Source organism: Hypomesus transpacificus, chromosome 8 (genome assembly GCF_021917145.1).
Source record: "Hypomesus transpacificus isolate Combined female chromosome 8, fHypTra1, whole genome shotgun sequence".
Taxonomy (NCBI): Eukaryota; Metazoa; Chordata; class Actinopteri; order Osmeriformes; family Osmeridae; genus Hypomesus; species Hypomesus transpacificus.
In genome coordinates this window covers 3,078,318-3,095,580 of record NC_061067.1, presented here as the reverse complement: position 1 = coordinate 3,095,580, position 17,263 = coordinate 3,078,318, and the positions used below count along the sequence as shown (strand labels likewise).

Genomic DNA, 17,263 nt, shown 5'->3' with positions numbered 1-17,263 from the left:
ATTCTAAAACATTTCTTATAGACATCTGTCTGGATCAAGGCTTGATTTGAAACATGCTGAAGACCAGCAGGGCATGCAGAAATGAGCTGGAGGAAAATAGGAGTTTAGTCTCTGAGACATAAACAACACTGGGTAATTATACTGTGCAATTTGAAAATAACTCACTTGCAAAATTACATTGCAAGCTAATTTTATACAGCTGCTCATCGAATGCAAGAGAGAGTGAATGTAGTGACTCAATTGGCATGTGTACCCCACAGCCACCCGAATAGTTATGTGAGAATCCCCAAGCATTTATTTGTCTATTGAGTTATCAAGATACCTCTTCAAAAGGCAATATATTCTGTTTTATGATTTTGAAACGTGAGCCTATGGATTTGACCTGCAGGCGTGTAGGTAGAGAAAGGAAGAATTGCCGTGCTGCTGCTCGGGTCTATTTCCGTCTGCTCCTCCTGGTCTGATGCAACGGAGGGTTTGCTAGGTGACCTGTTCTCACCGGGAACACCGCACGTCCACAGCAGATGTGATAAGACTGCTATCAGGTTTTATATTATATTGCTTTTCCCCCTCCTGCACTTACAGTACAGTATACAAACTGGTTTTGTACAAGCACCCTGTAGTAAGACAAGTGCTTGTGCAAGCGAATACCCATTAGATACCGTATACAGCAGCTGATCATGAACTGGTGTGTTGCACAACGACACTAATAAATGTATGATATGATATGGAGAAAGAATGGGGTTTGAGTGTAATATTGCCCTTCTCCTACTGTGTTCTCTCATCACGTCGTTAATTCCCCTCACTATTGTATTGAATACAATCCAGTCATAACATCCCACTGTATTTCACATGCCGTATTTATTGTGTACACATGTATAGCGGCAGACGCATAAAACAAAGAAAGAATGAGTCATGTAAAATGCTAGGCACTCAGCTCATATCAATAGTGAAAGCCCCCCGTCTATGTGATGTCGAATGCGTAGGATGGTATGTACTCATCAGCAGCCTGGCCTTGCGAGACGGCAGCGTTGAGCAGTTGGAATAATAACCTGGAGCAGACAGAAGGCAGTCATTACCTCGCACACAGACGTGGCCTGTATGTGTTGATGGAGGGCTTCCACCATGCGACCGAAGGGACAGAAACAGCCGTTCTCACTCCGAGGAAACCTCCCCTCCTCCCCATCACCTGACTAATGAGATTAGGCCCTGTTTACCTGCCCCGATCCTCCTATGTCACATCCAAAACCAGACACGGCCTAGGCTGCTCACGAAACTGGTAAAAGAGGATTATGGGGGGAAAAACTAACAAAAACGATTGAAAAAGAAAGATGGGGGTTGGGGGGGGGGGGGGGGGGGGGGGGGGGGGGGGTGAGAGAAGAAAAATGTTGGCCCTTGGGGTGTGCTGAGCCTGGGGGATCGAGAGGACAGACAGGCCGCTGGATGGATCAGCTATTTCATTGTCCTAGGATCCCTGATACAATCTGGTGAGGACTCTATTGCTTAAAGCTGGGAGTGAATGACATATGGAGAGCCGGTGTGAGTCTGAACTCCCGAGTGCCTCCTCCTGCTGCAAAGTCTTCCTGTGAGAGAGCATGGAGCAACTTTCTGCTCTTTAAAACGGCAGCCTCCCTCCCTCTCAGCTCTCCTCCCTCCCTCACTCTCTCTCTTTCCCTCCCTCTCTCTTTTTTTTTCCCTCTTCCTCAGACACTCTCTAGTCACTGCCTGAAGCAGTAATCGGACAACTCTCGTTCTCACTCGGACTTGGTCTCCTGAGATAAAGCGTGGGGCTCCATGGGTTCTAACACTTAAAATGAAAAAGAAAAAAGTTGTCTTGTAGCGTAAATTTGTGCGTTACAGATTTCACCCAAGACTAAAGAACTCTATTTAGAAAAGTTTTCTCTGTTATTTCTGGACTGGAAAGACGCCTTGTAGAAGATTAAAAATTAAAATATAAGCAGGGATAAACAAAAACGTACTTGGATTCAACCGAAATTGCAGTGAGTATGACTTTGAACTTTAAAGGCAGTATTTATGTTGTTAGGTGGTTACTGATGTGTTTATGACTGTATCAGGTTGCCTGATTTTATTCTATTTTTTTGATTTAGCTCTGTAGCAGTGTGTGTACTGAGATGCTATATTGCTTTATATACATTTTACAATGTTGACATAGTTGTTGAATTATTCTCATACATCAAGGACCTGTAAGACAATACATACATCATGGAAGGATAGCAGAATTGCAATATAAATAGTGTGCATGCATAGAAAGGCAAATTCTAATAATCCGTATTTATTCTACTAGACCATCAAATTGACGATTAGCCTAAATATAAATTATCATCTTATTTTAAATGATCAGTTTAACTGCATGAAAAACGACTTAAAATATAATGTAGGATACATAAGAAGTTTTTATTTGACCATCCAAATGCACTTATAATTTAGTGATAGACATAAAAACGACTCTAAATATACTGCAATGTGAAACCTCCCAAAATGTGGTTATCTTGGAAAATAATTTAACTCTGCCATAACATGGAAATCTAAATTTGAGACTTTAACTGTATCTTGAAATTACTAGATCACTTAATTGAATACTTCATTATTTGAACTGATTTGTTTATATTATTGTTTGTGTCCTACACCACATTATTTTCACCAATATTGTCATTACATTTTTTTTTAATATATATTTATATATATATATACAAAACATTTAGTAAAGGAAATAATCGCTCTGTTGTGAAGCCATGTTCTAAACCTGATACAAATAGTAAAATATGTAAAACCTGTTAAAACAAAATCAGGAAAAAATATCAGTTGCATTAAAACATAAACTCTCAACTTAAAAATATCTGTCCTTTCCTGAGTAGTGCTTCGTGCTCCAGCTTACATTTTCAAATCGGCAGAACATACCAGTCCCTACAGGAGTCCCTTTCTGACTGGCAGAACAGACAAAACCAACACAGTTAAAGCAGTTGACATCTAATGCCATCTGCTGAGGCCTGGAATGCTATGTGGACCCCAGAGAGGGCCCTCTTTCTGCCCAGTCGTCTCTGCAGACGTCGGCCCGCTGCGGGCTGCACACCAGGGCCTTCTCCCCCTGTTCAGCTCTCTCTGTTGGGGGAGAAGCGTGCGGTCAAGATGAGTGGCTCGCCGTAAAAAAAATCATACCTCTCTAATTAAAGGATGTTCGGGCTTAACGTGTGTGATCATAGACTCACATTATCAGACGGGGTAATCGCTCGGCGTAAGGGATTTTCAACTCTAAATTGTAGTGTTCCCTTTTCTTACCAGTTTATTTCATGTGCCGTTCGCAGCATGTGAAAACACCTCCCTTTATCGTGGCATTTGAAGATGAAAGGCTGCAAAGTAGCGAGGTTACGGCGTAGTAAAGGAGGGGAACCTGCATGTCGAGCAGGGCCACACTGTAGACAAACATGACAGCGAACACGGCAGCGTCATGCAACCATTCACACACACAATAGGCCTGGTTATCCAATTAGACCCAATAAGAGGACTGATTTGGCCTGTTTACTCTCTTTATTTGCTTTAATAAGGCGCATGCAGGGAGGGCATCAAGGCCTTGTGCTTGGATAGGACAGGACTGTGTGTCCGCATGCAGCAGTAGACCAGTGAGTGCAGGCGGAGGTTGCCGGCGGCGACAGAGGCATTGTTTTCCAGAGGCCTGTAGTGTTCCCTATTGAGGTGTATGGACGGGCTAGCCGGCGCCCTACTCTCTCAGAGTGGAGATTGCGCCTGATGAAAGACACAAGGGCTAATTGATACAACCTCACTGAGCTGTTTATGAGAGAGAGAAGAAGGAGGGAGAGAAAGAGAGAGAAAAGGGGGGAGAACGGAGAGGAAATGGAAGACCCCTTCTTTGGTAGCCCATACTGGATGATTAGTGGGTTGGGTTGTTTACTAAATAGAGAGGGGTGTTATTTTGTTAACATGCCGCTATTTGGATCTAGAAAATGTGGCTGAAAGGGCAGGAAAGGGGCTTTGAAGACCTGAGTTGACTGATATTCTCACTCCTCTATCAGTAATGCCGCCTAATGTGTTTGTTTGTGAATGGTAATATGTTTACCTTAAGTACGATAAATGGAAGCCCCTGGGTTGTGAGTATAAACAGGCAGTGCATCCAATCCGTCAGTCATTTAAGGTAACTTGGTAACTGAAATTTCTGACTTTTATATTTAAATGAAAAAAAGGCTGCTGTTTTGAAACCCTAAAACCTCGATAAATGTATTAATTAAAAGAGAGTAGTAGTGACAGACATTTTTTCAATACATAAATGTTTTTGGTAAAAAGGCTTTTTTCTGTTTAACTTTAGGAATAAAACTACATTTACCACATTTTACATTTGTAGGTTATTTATTCTCAAGCCTTTTTAAAGTTATAAGAAAGTGTTGATGGTATTTCATTGCCTTTCATATGTGGTCTTCAATTAGCAGAGTTTGTGCCTCTCTTTCTGTGGGGTGCTCAATGGTAGGGAGAGGAGAGTGTGATAAAATGTCGACCTTAAATCTTGTTTGATGGGCCCTAAAAATCGAACTAGCCTTCTGGAAATAATTTGGAGGGTTCAAGAGCACAGTATTAACATATTTAATGTAACCTTTCAGTGAATTGTTGAAGACCCATGTCAGATTTGACTAAATAGAGAAACAAATTGCACATCAACAAATCACCACATCTGTTAAGAATTTGACTTTTAATTACAGATGAGTACAAAATACAAAATCACTCATGCCATGTGCTCAAGTCAATTTAGGAAAATCTATCATATGGTTTTAGCAATATGACAAAAAAATATGATCGAAAGACTAAACACTGATAGATTAAGCATGATAAAATCTAAGCAAATTACAAACATAACTATTAATGCCAAGGGTTCTATTTCTAACCAAATTATTGTTTGTGTTTTAATTTGCAAAGAAAACAATATAAAAAAGCATGATTATGTGTCAGAAACACATGTCAATTAAATTAAAATACCACTGCAGTAACCTTTAATAATTGTGATTCTTTGTAGCCTTACTTTGGAAACACTGTGTGGCGCTAGTATATCCTCAGATTTTTGTCTGAATAAAAAAATGCGAAGTTAATTAGTGTTGTGTTTGTTAGGTAACCCTCATCTTTTCTGCCACGCACAGAGATACTGGCGAAGTGTAGCATTTTTGTAAACTGTGTCTAATTCCAATCGCATCTGTATCCAATTGTTGTCTGCGTCTACATTCTTTGCGAGTGGATTTATTTTTCCTGGGCCACCATGTGGATTCAGCTGACCAGCTTAAGTAGGGATTAGTTGTTTAAAAGTTATTTTGATTAAAGCATTGTTTTTTAAAACTTGTAACTCACAACATATGGTTTCGCATAGTCTGTATATTTCAAAGGAATATGTAGTCTTTGGCTTGTAAAATGCAAATCTTGCAATTGAGAATGGAGGGAGTAGAGAGGAGTAGCACAATTGATTGCTTGATGATTTCATTAACTTTCATTAACTTAAGCCCATTCTGGTTTGATCTTGCATTTGCTCAGGGTAACATATGCAACGTAAATTTGACCAGATATGCATTATGCATTTTTTGTATGATCTTATATTGACCACAGGTTACAAAAATTATGGTAACCTAGTAATATACATGCAGTCGCACATTTGAATAAAAATAGGCACATTCTCTCTCTAAGACAGTGCAGGTACGGTTTATGATAAACCCAGTCCAGGTAAATCCACTGATAACTTGTACGTCGAAGCAGATGCTACACTCTTTATGTTACACTGATCAGCATTAGAAAGCTGTCTGTGTTTGCCAGTGGAAATGCAGCTCTTGAAACCAGTAAAGCGAAACAAAGGCCCTGCAAACAGCAGTCAACGAAGCATGTTTGGGCCTCTTTTTTCTTTTTTTTCCTTTTTTTTCTTTCTTTCTCGATGACACCACCTTCCAACGCTTTATCTAGCGCTGCTTTGTTCTAGCATCTTCAAAGATCTGGCAGTTCAGGTTGAACTGCAGAGCACATCAAAGATGCTGAACGCAGTCTCTTAAACAATAAATATTTAGTGGTGCAGAAGAAGGGTTAGTTTTTGCTTTTAACCCCCCCCCCACCCCAGCCCCACTCCCCTCTTCTCCTCACATCTCCTTTCCCTGCTATCACACCCCTGCTCACCTGGCCTGTATCACCTGTTGACGGGCTGGAGCTGGTTGTGGTTAAGACACCAGGTTAAGGCTTCACTGGCCTCAACTGCTGAATACAGACCTCAGCCACCACTCACCCAACTACCACTCTCTCTCCTCCCCCCCACCCCGTCTCGCTCTCTCTCTCTCTCTCTGTCTCTCTCTCTCTTTCTCTCTCTCTCTCCCTCTCTCTCTCTCTCTCTCTCTCTCTCTCTAGGCTGGCAAGACAATGTGGCAAGATTCAGTTTCTCTTTTCTTCTACTTTAGTGCACTTTCCTTTCAGAGAGCTTTGTGTTTTACAGAACTGTCCTCTGTTATAGCAGTGGGACGTCTCTGAGAAGATCCCACGTCCGCGTTGTCTGTTCCGGAGATGATATGTAAAGATTATTTTTGCTCAGGTCGGTCGTAGTGAAAGCGACAGGGGAGAATGGAAAGCTGGAACAGTATTCATGAGGACTGTGCCTCGGTGCGAAGCAAATCCTGTTGGAAAAAAGGATGCAAAAAAAAACATAAGACCATACTGCTCAGGTTACCTTTGCCCATGTAAACAGTCAGCCATTTAAAATGCATGCCGGGATAAAAATAAATAAAATAAAGTATTTTTTACGTCTATTTCCCCCCCACCCCCCCTTTTCTTTTTTTGACCAGTTAAATACCTTTGACCTTTTTTGGAACTTACGTTCCCATGGTGGGCTGTAGTCAGGTCTGATGTAGTGTTATGGCCGTGCAGGTATATAGCTCTGCTTGATGTTTGGAGGAGACGAGCAGAGCGGCGGTGGACAGCAAAATGTAACTGTCAGCTAAAGGAGAGTAATAGAGGCATTCATAGAGTCATAGGAAACATATGTGACTCCATGTGCTCTTCATGTTCTTGTTTCCAGTCTCACTCATTGTCTGAGATGATCTGAGGGCCTCTGCACTGCTTGCCTGTGTGTGTGTGTGTGTGTGTTTCTATGAAGAGAGCGTGAGAGAGTTTGTGTACAATACACAGTCCACCAGTACAATAGTGTGTTCATATATTAGAGAGAAAAAGAGAGAGAGAGAGCGTCTGTGAAGAAAGAGAACTAGAAAGAGACCTGGTTTGTTAGGTGTGTGTGTGTTTATGTGGGCCCTCTCCTTATGCTGGGGAGAGTGAGGGACTTCTAATGTCTGTGAGAGCCGTGTGCTGGGCTATCTGTGGCCCCAGGCTGGGGCAGGCCCGCGGGAAGCAGCCCTGACGGTCATTAGGAGCTGTCAGTGTGCCGGGAGAGGTAGTGCAGATACATTTCAGATAGTGTCAATTGGAGATGAAAGATCTGCTGAAGATGCTAGGGGTGTCACGCTTGACTAACCTGCGCTCAACAAGTCCTATCTTCCAGCCTGCTCGCTACTTCAGGCACTCTGGAGCTCCCACCCACCACTGCTCCCTGTACCCCCCCCCACCCCCAACCCCACCCCACCCCACCCCACCCAACCCTCACCCCTCTACCTCTCCACCTCTCCCCCCCCCCCCCCCAACCCGCCCCCTCCCTTTCCTGCTTACCTTGGCTAAGCCGCTTTGCATGTTGATTGGGGGAGGGCTAATCCAGTTTGCAGCTGTCGTAGACCAATGATGAATCACCTTTCTGTCATTTGGCTGCACTCCCCTTGCTCAGGGAGGAGGGAGGGAGGACCAGGAGGAGGAAACAACAGCGAAGAGGGGTTGAGCCCAGAGACAATGTGCGCCTCTGTTCCAAGCTACCCCTTCTCTTCCCATTCTGCTTGAGAATAACAATAATGTTTTCTCAGACGACATCTATTGTGTCATGGATGGGTCTGGACTGTGACACCGAGCTGCAATAACAAGGAGGGGCTTTGTTTCTGCTGGGGCAGGTGGAAAAAATAGAGAGAAACGGTGTGGTTGAGACGACTGAGACCCATCCAGTTTCCAGGTAAGAGCAGAGTTGAGCTCCTGCTAGGAGCATCCAGTGCTGGTGCCTTTGAGGGCACTGGACGAGACTTGGTGTGAGTGTTGTTAACCACTGTGATCCAGTGGGCTGCGTGGGAGAAAGATGTGGTTAGAATACTAACTAGCGCTGAATTATTTTTAAAAGTTGAGATAGAGAGAGGGGAAGACATTGAGAAAAGTATTGTTTAAGTTGAGACAGAAAAGTTTTTTTTTTTTTTTTACATTTTATTTTTTTTTACACATTTTATAGTTTTCAGTAGTAGTGAGTGTTTGTAATTGCAGTCCTGCTGGGTTTATTTGTTAGGGGAGTAAATACATATCCCAGTTGGAAAAGAAGATCATCACAGGAGAATATCAGTTGGTGGGAGAAAGTTCTATGTTAGAAATCTATGTTATACTTAAACTTAAACATATTATAGTGCTTATAGTGCTATCAATTAAAACAAATTAGAAATTACCACAGCAAATAGAGAAAAACTAAAGACTTAGTAGTATTTTTTTTGTTTGTTTAGCCTATAATGTCAAAATTGAAATCTTTCTAATGCATATAAAATGTGATCAAATAAGTAATTTTCATCCCATAAGATTGCACTTGCATAAAATACATATTTATCTTTGCGGTCCATACAAAAAAAGCTGATGTTTATTGATAGCAGAGATATCTTAAATCCTTCAATCTTATTGGAGATGGCAGTATAATGCACCCAACATCTGCCGTAATTTAATTAGTGCAGTATATTGCATTGGGCGCAGTGACAAAGACAAATGCAAGTTTGGATTTGCGGCTGTGCTTTTAGATTACTATTGCCTGCTCACCGCTCTATTGTCTACACTCAATCAAATCCTCAGAGCACACAAATGAGCAGAAAGAGCAATGTTTTCAATGGTGTGGTCCTCAGTATAAACACAGCAACAATTAAGGAGCTTGCCAGAGCAAACAAATGCCTTGTGAACTTCCCATCCACCAGCGCTCAGCCATAGGCTCCTATAATCAGCCCTGTACTTTCAGCCAGCACATCAGCCATACTTCAACCACTTCAACATATGTGAATGCTCTTCACTACACACACACTAAATCATTATAGTAAATCTGAATAGTACATCAAAAACAATTGGAAATTGGAAGTGAATTGAAGAGTGATAAAGAATACATTGGCTTGTTACTGTAATTACTGCTATTTGATTTTAAACATTTGATAATTTAATCTGGTCAGTAATTGTACATTGTAGTGTGATAATTATGTGGAACCATTTTTGGCATGTCTAGTAGTAGTTATTACATTCTGTGTTCCTTCAGTGCATTTCCATACTGTTCGAAATATAATTTATTACTGTTTATTACATATTCAAAGATTTTTGGGTATATTTATGTGTTCATTTTGAGCTGTTGTTAATTATTTGTAATTCTAATAATTTAGTTCAAAGGTCTGTATGTGGCTTTGAGATTTCCAGAACATTGTATACTCACTGCATTATCCCCCATGAATTTCACGTCCCTCTTTCTGGCAAGAAATATATATATATATATATACTACATTTTAGTGTTTCTGTGTGTGTGTGTTTGTGTGTGTGTGTGTGTGGTTGCACGCGTGCACATACGTGTGTGCATCTCGTCAGGTCTATGGAAATGCAGGATCTAGCAAGTCCTCACAGCCGAGTAAGTGGAAGCAGCGAATCTCCTAATGGTCCCAACCTCGACAACTCGCATATCAATAACAATTCCATGACACCCAATGGCACTGAAGGTATGTGCATCGGGCTTTCCTATCTAATGTCTCTCTCTCCCCCTCTCTCTCCCCCCTCTCTCTCTCTCTCTCTCTCTCTCTCTCTCTCTCTCTCTCTCTCTCTCTCTCTCTCTCTCTCTTTCTCTCTTTCTCTCTTTCTCTCTCTCTCTCTCTCTCTCTCTCTCTCTCTCTCTCTCTCTCTCTCTCTCTCTCTCTCTCATTCTATATAAAGTCTAGAGAGTGAATAGGTCTGGCTGTTAGCTCTCAGTAAGAAACTGAGCAGGACTTTTTAACCCTAAGGTTTCTCCTCTGCAGTGTTTATGCATCCGTTAAGTTGTCAAGGTCTCGAATAGCAATAAAATATCTGCAGGTGCTGCTCTGGTGAACAAGTGATCTATTTTCAGTTTTCTAAAGATTTTATCAGCAATACAATAATAATTTACAACATAGGGGTAGTAGAATACCTTTGACTAAATGCACTGCAAATATTTCCACCCTTCTAGCTGTAGACTAAATAAAAAAACTACAACAAAATCTACCAACCTGTTTAGTAAAAAATGATGCTACTGGGGAATGTTTAGATAGACCATTAGCTGTTTGTTTAAACATCCATGTAATTATTCAAACGTCCCAGGTATGAAAAGGGTTGCACTTTGCATGTGGCTTGGACTGTATGGGCCTATTTACTCAGGTGACACAAGCCAAAAGCTGTGTCCTGGTTTTAACCAACATGGGGGAGATGGCTGTATTAGAAGCCAATACCAAGCTCTTAAAACGACACACATCATGTACTCTACCTAGTAAAGTAACTATGTGGTTTGGCAGCTCTAAATCATATTTCTCTCATGCAGGACAAAGAACCCATAGACTCAATGCAGACTGTCATGTGTCCTCTGCCATTTTCTCTTTCCCTTAGGTGATAACATCACAATGCTTACCACAGCAGACTGGTTGTTAAGTTCTAGCTCACAGTCCGCTACAGGTTTGTGAACTGATGATACAATGAAAGGACAATACTTGGTGTTTACGGACAGTCTGAAAAAAAAGAGGGAATGAGAGAGAGACAAAGCACTGTGTGTGCTTTTAACATTTTACTCTCTTCCAAATTACGAGACATACAGTGATATGTTAGAACTTGAAAATATTTTGCTGTGTCCTAATAATAGCTCTTCTAGAACTGTTGAATTACAAAGGAAAAAGTTGCTTCAAATATTGTGCCTTTCATTTAGAATACTGTTTGACATTGATTGTTGTGTTACATTATTTTTTAAAGCATGGTTTGAGACTTGGCTGGATTTGAGTTTGTTAGTAATGACTGGTTCCACTCCAAACGTGCATACTGTGCATTTTCGTTTTTCATTTGGACGTTTCTTGCTGTTTCTCAAACACAGTGGAAATGGTGTGCCCTGTGACCTGAGTGTGTGCTAGTTTGTGCATGCTCTGTAGAACTTTATTTTCTTTATCTCTACCTTCAAGGAAGAAATGTTGGTGTGTTGTTAGGGGAAAAAAAAGAAGCTACCAGTCACCATGTGTTTTTCTGTAAAAAGAGCATAGCGGAAACATGTCGAACATGACAGCCAATAGCTTCTTTTACCATGAGGGATTCCACTGAGCATAACTCCCTTGCCCACATTGTGAATTTGTTTTGCCAAAAAATTCCCCCTTCCCATCCCGCCTGAAGTGAAATGGATTGATTTCAAAGGATCCTGAGCTGTCAGATAGCTGTGAAATTGTCTGTGCAGAGCTATCACGGCAGCGCTTTTAAACGAGCCAGGGTTAAACGTTGTTCGCTACACTCTTAAAAAAAAAAAAAAACTCTTTCTACACCATACATTGTCTTTGACGTTTCTATAGTACTTGCACGCCCCAAGCAGGCTCTGCAGGGGCTAATTTGCGTATGAATCTGATTGTGTTTACCTATTTTTTCCTGATGCTACATTTAAAACCTGGGGTAAGCCATCAAGTAATATGTGACTATGAATGATAAAGTAAATTAAAATGGAAATGCATATTATTATGATTGATTGGTAAAAACTGTATGGATGGGCTGAAGTTGATGTTGTGGTTATTGTAAGTGCATGAACAAAATAGTTTATTGACAATCTTAACTTTAACTACTGACTCCTCTAAAGTTTGGTTTTGAGAGTTGTCCTCTCAACTTGTGCGATAGATTTATTTGACCTTATTTACTGATGCTATTGTTAATTATGTTATAAATATTTTAATTTAGTTGAAAATATGATGAAGGCCACAGGGGAAAGGAGTGCATCTTTTCTCTGCGTTTTCCATAGTGACGCTTGTGATTTATAATAACGAGTAACTTACAGTCAAACCCCATTGACTGTGAGACCATGGTGTAGTTTGCTGTAGTGTTGTTTTAGCAGACTATCTCCGTGGTGATGGTTTGGCCTCTTTGTTTACAGTTAAAACAGAGCCAATGAGCGGCACCGAAATCGCCACCTCGGTAGCAGACGTCACTCTAGACAGCTTCTCAGGATCAGGTGAGGGGGGAGGGGGAACTATTGCGTGTGTGTGTGTGTGTGCGTGTGTGTGTCTTACCACTTCTCACACACAGCTGCAGAACTGATTAGAGAGAGATGACTTCAGAGATCGCTGCCTGATAAGCTGGGCCTAAGGAAGTGCCTCGCAGCTAAAACACCAATACGAAGTGTGTGTGTGTGTGTGTAAGGGAGAGAGAAAGAGAGAGACAGACAGACAGAAAGAGATAGAGATAGACTTGCATAGAAAGAGGGGACATCTCTCATTTGTTTAGTGAGCATATGCAAACCTGTGTGTACGTGTGTGTGTGTTCTCCTGGTTCCCATGTCAGCCAGGGCTGAGTTATGGCCAGTAATGTTCGCAGCCTGTCTGTCCAGTAGAGTGACATGGCATCCCTCTAACCCAAGCGCTCCACGGGCTGTTACCCTCATGTCCTGTCAGAGAGACCTTTCACACTGTCTCCCAGCACAGGGACATTGCACACACACACACATTCACATCCACACATTCACGCACACAAAGGCCCTGCTTCATCATGTTACAGAACAAGCATGAGGTAGAGAATTATTGGAGGATTATTATTACTGTAAAGTACTGAAGAAACATTGGAAGTAAATACAGTACCACTGTATTTGTACCACCAAAGTGTGGCACAATCAAGTGATCTGGAAAACAATTGTTTAGAACTAAGATGGACACAGATAAAACATTTAATGTCTGCCTTCAACCTTGTCTGGGTTAGCCTGCATCAGAATGGAACTATCCGTTGTATGTAAACAAGATGCTATAATCTCGACATCCATCATTTCTCACTCTCAAAATGGAAAAAAAGTTTAGCTTTTTATTATCTCTCCGCTAATTTACCCTTATTTCAGTTGCTGTTAAACTAAGTACCCGATATGTTAACACTAGACGCACATAAATCACTGCTATGACTTGTGTCTTTGACAATATTAATGAAATTTAGTAATCTTACACCCCACATCCTCTGTGGGGAAACCCAGAACACTGTTTCAGAGGTGCATGTTTCACCAGTGGCAGGTGCCGCTGATGTGAGAAAAGTGTTACAGTTACATGCAGTTAGACCCCATTCCCCAAGCACCCTAGCCCATCCCAGACCAGCAACTAAATCCTTATTTTACATGTCATGACCAATTAGAGCAATGTTAAATATCAATGTCAATCGCCTACAGAGAGACATTTGAACCTGGTTTACGTGTTGATTAATTTACATTTGATTAATTTGTATCTTGGTCTTTTTAATTTGTTCAAACCAAATCAGGATTTAATCCACAAGTGACTTATATGTGCATTTCTGCTGACATTTAAGAAATTCAAAATGAAAACTCTTACAGTAGCTTCAAAGATAGTCATTTGTAATTTATTAACTTGTGTGCTGTAATTTTTGCAAAATAGCATGCCGTTTTTACTTTGATATACAGTAGTCGTCACACCTGATTCCATTTAGTTTTCTTGTTAAAGAGGTTTTCCAAAGTGTGATTAGTAAAGGGAACCACTGAGACAAGCCATGTGTTTAATGAAGGAATGATTATGTGGTAGCGCTACTTACCTGCAATCAGTGATGTCACTTTCAATGTGGTTTAGGCTCAAAGGGCCTGAGGCCACCGGGGCCACAGGCCCAGACTGATTCAGCCTATCCTGTGTGTGTTTACATCACTGGTTGCCATGGCAGCCGCTAAGTATCTCACAGATGCATGGGTCAGCAGAAAAACCCCACGTTTTTACCTGATTATTTTACTTCATTATTGCTCCCCGGTTTTCAACCTTAAATAAGGTTACTGAAATAAATAGAGTAATGCAATGTAATTACTGTTTCCTTGGAATCCAGAAGTTCTATTGGCAAAAGATAATATTTACCTTATTTCTTAATGTTTAAATATGTGCTTGCCTCTTTTCTTTTTAACTCTCCTCAGCTATTGGAACCAGTGGCTTCAGCCCAAGACAAACTCACCAGTTCTCTCCACAGATTTACCCTTCCAAGTAAGGCTTCTTTTATTTTCTTTAAAAAATAAGCAGCATCCAAGTTCATTTGGAGCTCTAATTAGATCCTTCTGTTAGATCGGGGGTTTGAACAGGCTTTATTTTCCTGGATGTCTGCAGCTTGCGCACTCCAAAATCTGTTGTAATTATTAACTTGCAAAAATTTCCTTTGTCATTTATTATTCTTTTGCACTGTATATCAGCTATTCGATGGCTATCTTTCTCACAGCTCGGCACCGTATTTAAGATTAAGTAGCGGAATCACAAAGAATTTGTCAGTGAGCAAACTTTGTGTTTGCTTTCTGGGGTGAAATATGTTCTCTCCTCTTTCAATCTTTCCTCCTCGCTCACTTTTTCCCCGTTTGTTTCTTTTCTCAAATAGCAGACCATATCCACATATTCTTCCTACCCCTTCATCCCAAAATATGGCTTCGTATGGGCAGTCTCAGTACACCACAGGAATGCAGCAGGCTACAGCTTATGCTAGCTACCCCCAACCTGGTCAGCCCTACGGCATTCCAGCCTATGGTAAGATCTCAACAGGACTGATTGACTCTAGTCTACAACTTAATCATTTGTGATATGTGTGAGTCGTGCAATGTATGAAAATGTATATTTGTGTAGTTCAGAATTTCAATAGGAGGTTTTCTAATAGAACTGGACCCTTAAGACAAACCGATTTTTAGGATCTTAGGACAAACCATTGTTTTGCCACAACTTGGCTGAGTCATTATTTAGTGCCTGCACCATATTTTGTAACTCAGTCAAATATAATTTGCTTATCATGCTGTTCAGACAGATCTGAAAGATTACTAATCCAAATTTCAAAACAAAAACCGGTTTCCTAAGGCACCCATAGTGCAGAACACAAAGAACATAGCAAACAAGGTTCTTTATTTGTCCAAAGGCTTTGGAGTGCTTTGACCTCCAAAGACCATCCAATATAAGATGGAATTTTCTGTGTTTGTTTGAGTGATGGCAAACTGCTAACAAACCTGCAGTTGCCTAGAAAATTATGTTGGGTCCGGTTCAATCTAACCATCGGCTAGTTTGACTAACAAACACTAGCAAGTGTTCTTTCTAGCGTTTACATTTCAATTTTTTTTACAATGCGGGGCTGCTTAGCAGCGAGATTGAGTCAATGCATTATGTCAAACTTTTCAACCATTACCTATACTGGTATTTGTCATCAGTCATCTCATTGTAGAGTGGCGTGACAGACTGACAGTGTTGCTTCTTTGCCGTGGTGACTGTAATTCAAACCTCAGTGTTGACTGTTGCCTGTGCATCAAACCGATGTGGTGTCACTAACCGATTTAGGTCCATTGTGGTCAGGCATAAAGACGGAAGGGGGGCTGAGCCAGTCCCAGTCCCCAGGACAGACTGGCTTCCTCAGCTACAGCTCTGGGTTCACCACACCCCAGACTGGCCAGGCTCCCTACAGCTACCAGATGCAAGGTGAGCACATTCTGCCTTGTCTGTTCTACGTGTCGCCCTGCAACCCACCGCGCCTCCAAGCCCCCGACTCTTATCGCGCCATCTTCTCTCCTCCTTTCCACACGTCTTTGCAGCTTCCACCTCTGTCCTCTTTTCGTCCATCAGTTTTTTCTGTCTTCCTTACTTTCGAATGTGTTCATTAATTTCATGTCACCTTCCACCCCGTCCTCACCCCCTCCTCACCCCCTCCTCACCATCTCCTCACCCCCTCCTCACCATCTCCTCACCCCCTCCTCACCATCTCCTCCTCCATCTCCCTTCCTCTGATTCTCCCGTTTTATCCATCCTGCTCTCTTCTTTTTGGATTGGTGAGGAACTCTCTCGCCGTCTCCTTCAAAGAGGAACGGTTGAGGGGAGATGCAGACTGATTCACAACACTCCCTGCTCTCCCCCCTAACTCCCCCTGCCCCCCCCCCACCACCACCTCCCCAAACAGATGGCCATGTGCAGCAGCAACAGTCCTCTGTAGACGTTCAGGGGGGCTTCCTCTCCCCTTAAAAAGAATCAACACAGATGGGGAAAAAAATGGCAGGCACTTAAAAGAGCACCACTCGTGTTCTGCCTCCCCGCTTTTGCTTCTTCTCTCCCTGTGATTGTATTTGTATTTGTTTAAGAAACCGGGCCCACGGTCGATTTATGGCCTTGAAACCGATCAATTCCAAGTTGCACTCTCTCTTTCTCTCTCTCTCTTTCTCTCTCTCTCTCTCGCCCGGACTAGTTTATATGTAGCTCAGGCAGGCTGCCATGTCTTGTTTTTCCTACAAGTCCGTCTTTCATGGTTCGAGAAACCTTCTCTGTTCTTTGGCGGTGAGGCTAGCGCGCTGACGCTAACTGCTAGCCAGGCTTTGTGTTCTCTCCTCTACCGCTTAATGTGTGACAGTAGAAACATCTCCACATGTTGTTGAAAAGCCTCCAGAGCATCTCACAATAAATAACGAGAGCCCAGCAGCAGATGTGGCGCGGGGAAGCCTCTCCTCCACGCCTCTTAACCAAATACGCTCGGCCGCAGTCGGAGATCTGCAGCCTCTTCCAGCACTGCTCTGATAGACAGGAAGAGACTCAGAGGGAGTAAGAGAGAGAGAGCAGAGGAAAAGATAGATCGAGGGGGAGTTTGTGTATGTGCTTTTTTCCCAGCCGCGGTGGTTTAACTCACGATGACAGTATTATGTGCCCATTCGTCTTCTGAGTATTATGCTATCTCTCTTTAGCTCGCTCTCCCTCTCCTTCCATCCCTGCCTTTAGGATCCCTCAGACGGCGTTAAATGCATTGTAATTGACAGCCGTGTCAGATGACAGATTGACCACTAGCGTTGGCTAGGCCAGAGCTACACTACAGACCCACCGCCACCATCATCATCACTCTCCGGCCAGCCCCCCCTCTCAACACCAGCCTATTGATCCGACCCCCCCCTGCCTAGGGAGCCTGGGCCCTAGGACCG

At 42.1% G+C, this 17,263-nt stretch overlaps 1 protein-coding gene across 1 annotated transcript; it reads left to right on the top strand.

Moving 5' to 3' along the window:
- The first annotated feature begins 1,408 nt into the window (after positions 1–1,408).
- eya1 (EYA transcriptional coactivator and phosphatase 1) lies at positions 1,409–15,967 on the top strand. Its single transcript, XM_047024171.1, has 7 exons — positions 1,409–1,484; positions 9,721–9,848; positions 10,744–10,809; positions 12,251–12,328; positions 14,261–14,327; positions 14,710–14,855; positions 15,663–15,967. The coding sequence occupies exons 1-7, from the start codon at positions 1,441–1,443 to the stop codon at positions 15,965–15,967; spliced, it is 834 nt and encodes a 277-aa protein (XP_046880127.1). The 5' UTR covers positions 1,409–1,440.
- The last annotated feature ends 1,296 nt before the right edge of the window (positions 15,968–17,263 follow it).

Excerpts from the sequence above, each read along its gene's own strand:
- eya1 (XM_047024171.1), top strand. The coding sequence starts at position 1,441 with ATGGATCAGCTATTTCATTGTCCTAGGATCCCTGATACAATCTG. Across the intron at positions 1,485-9,720 it reads AGGATCCCTGATACAATCTG|GTCTATGGAAATGCAGGATC; the intron begins GTGAGGACTCTA and ends GCATCTCGTCAG. Across the intron at positions 14,328-14,709 it reads CCACAGATTTACCCTTCCAA|CAGACCATATCCACATATTC; the intron begins GTAAGGCTTCTT and ends TTTCTCAAATAG.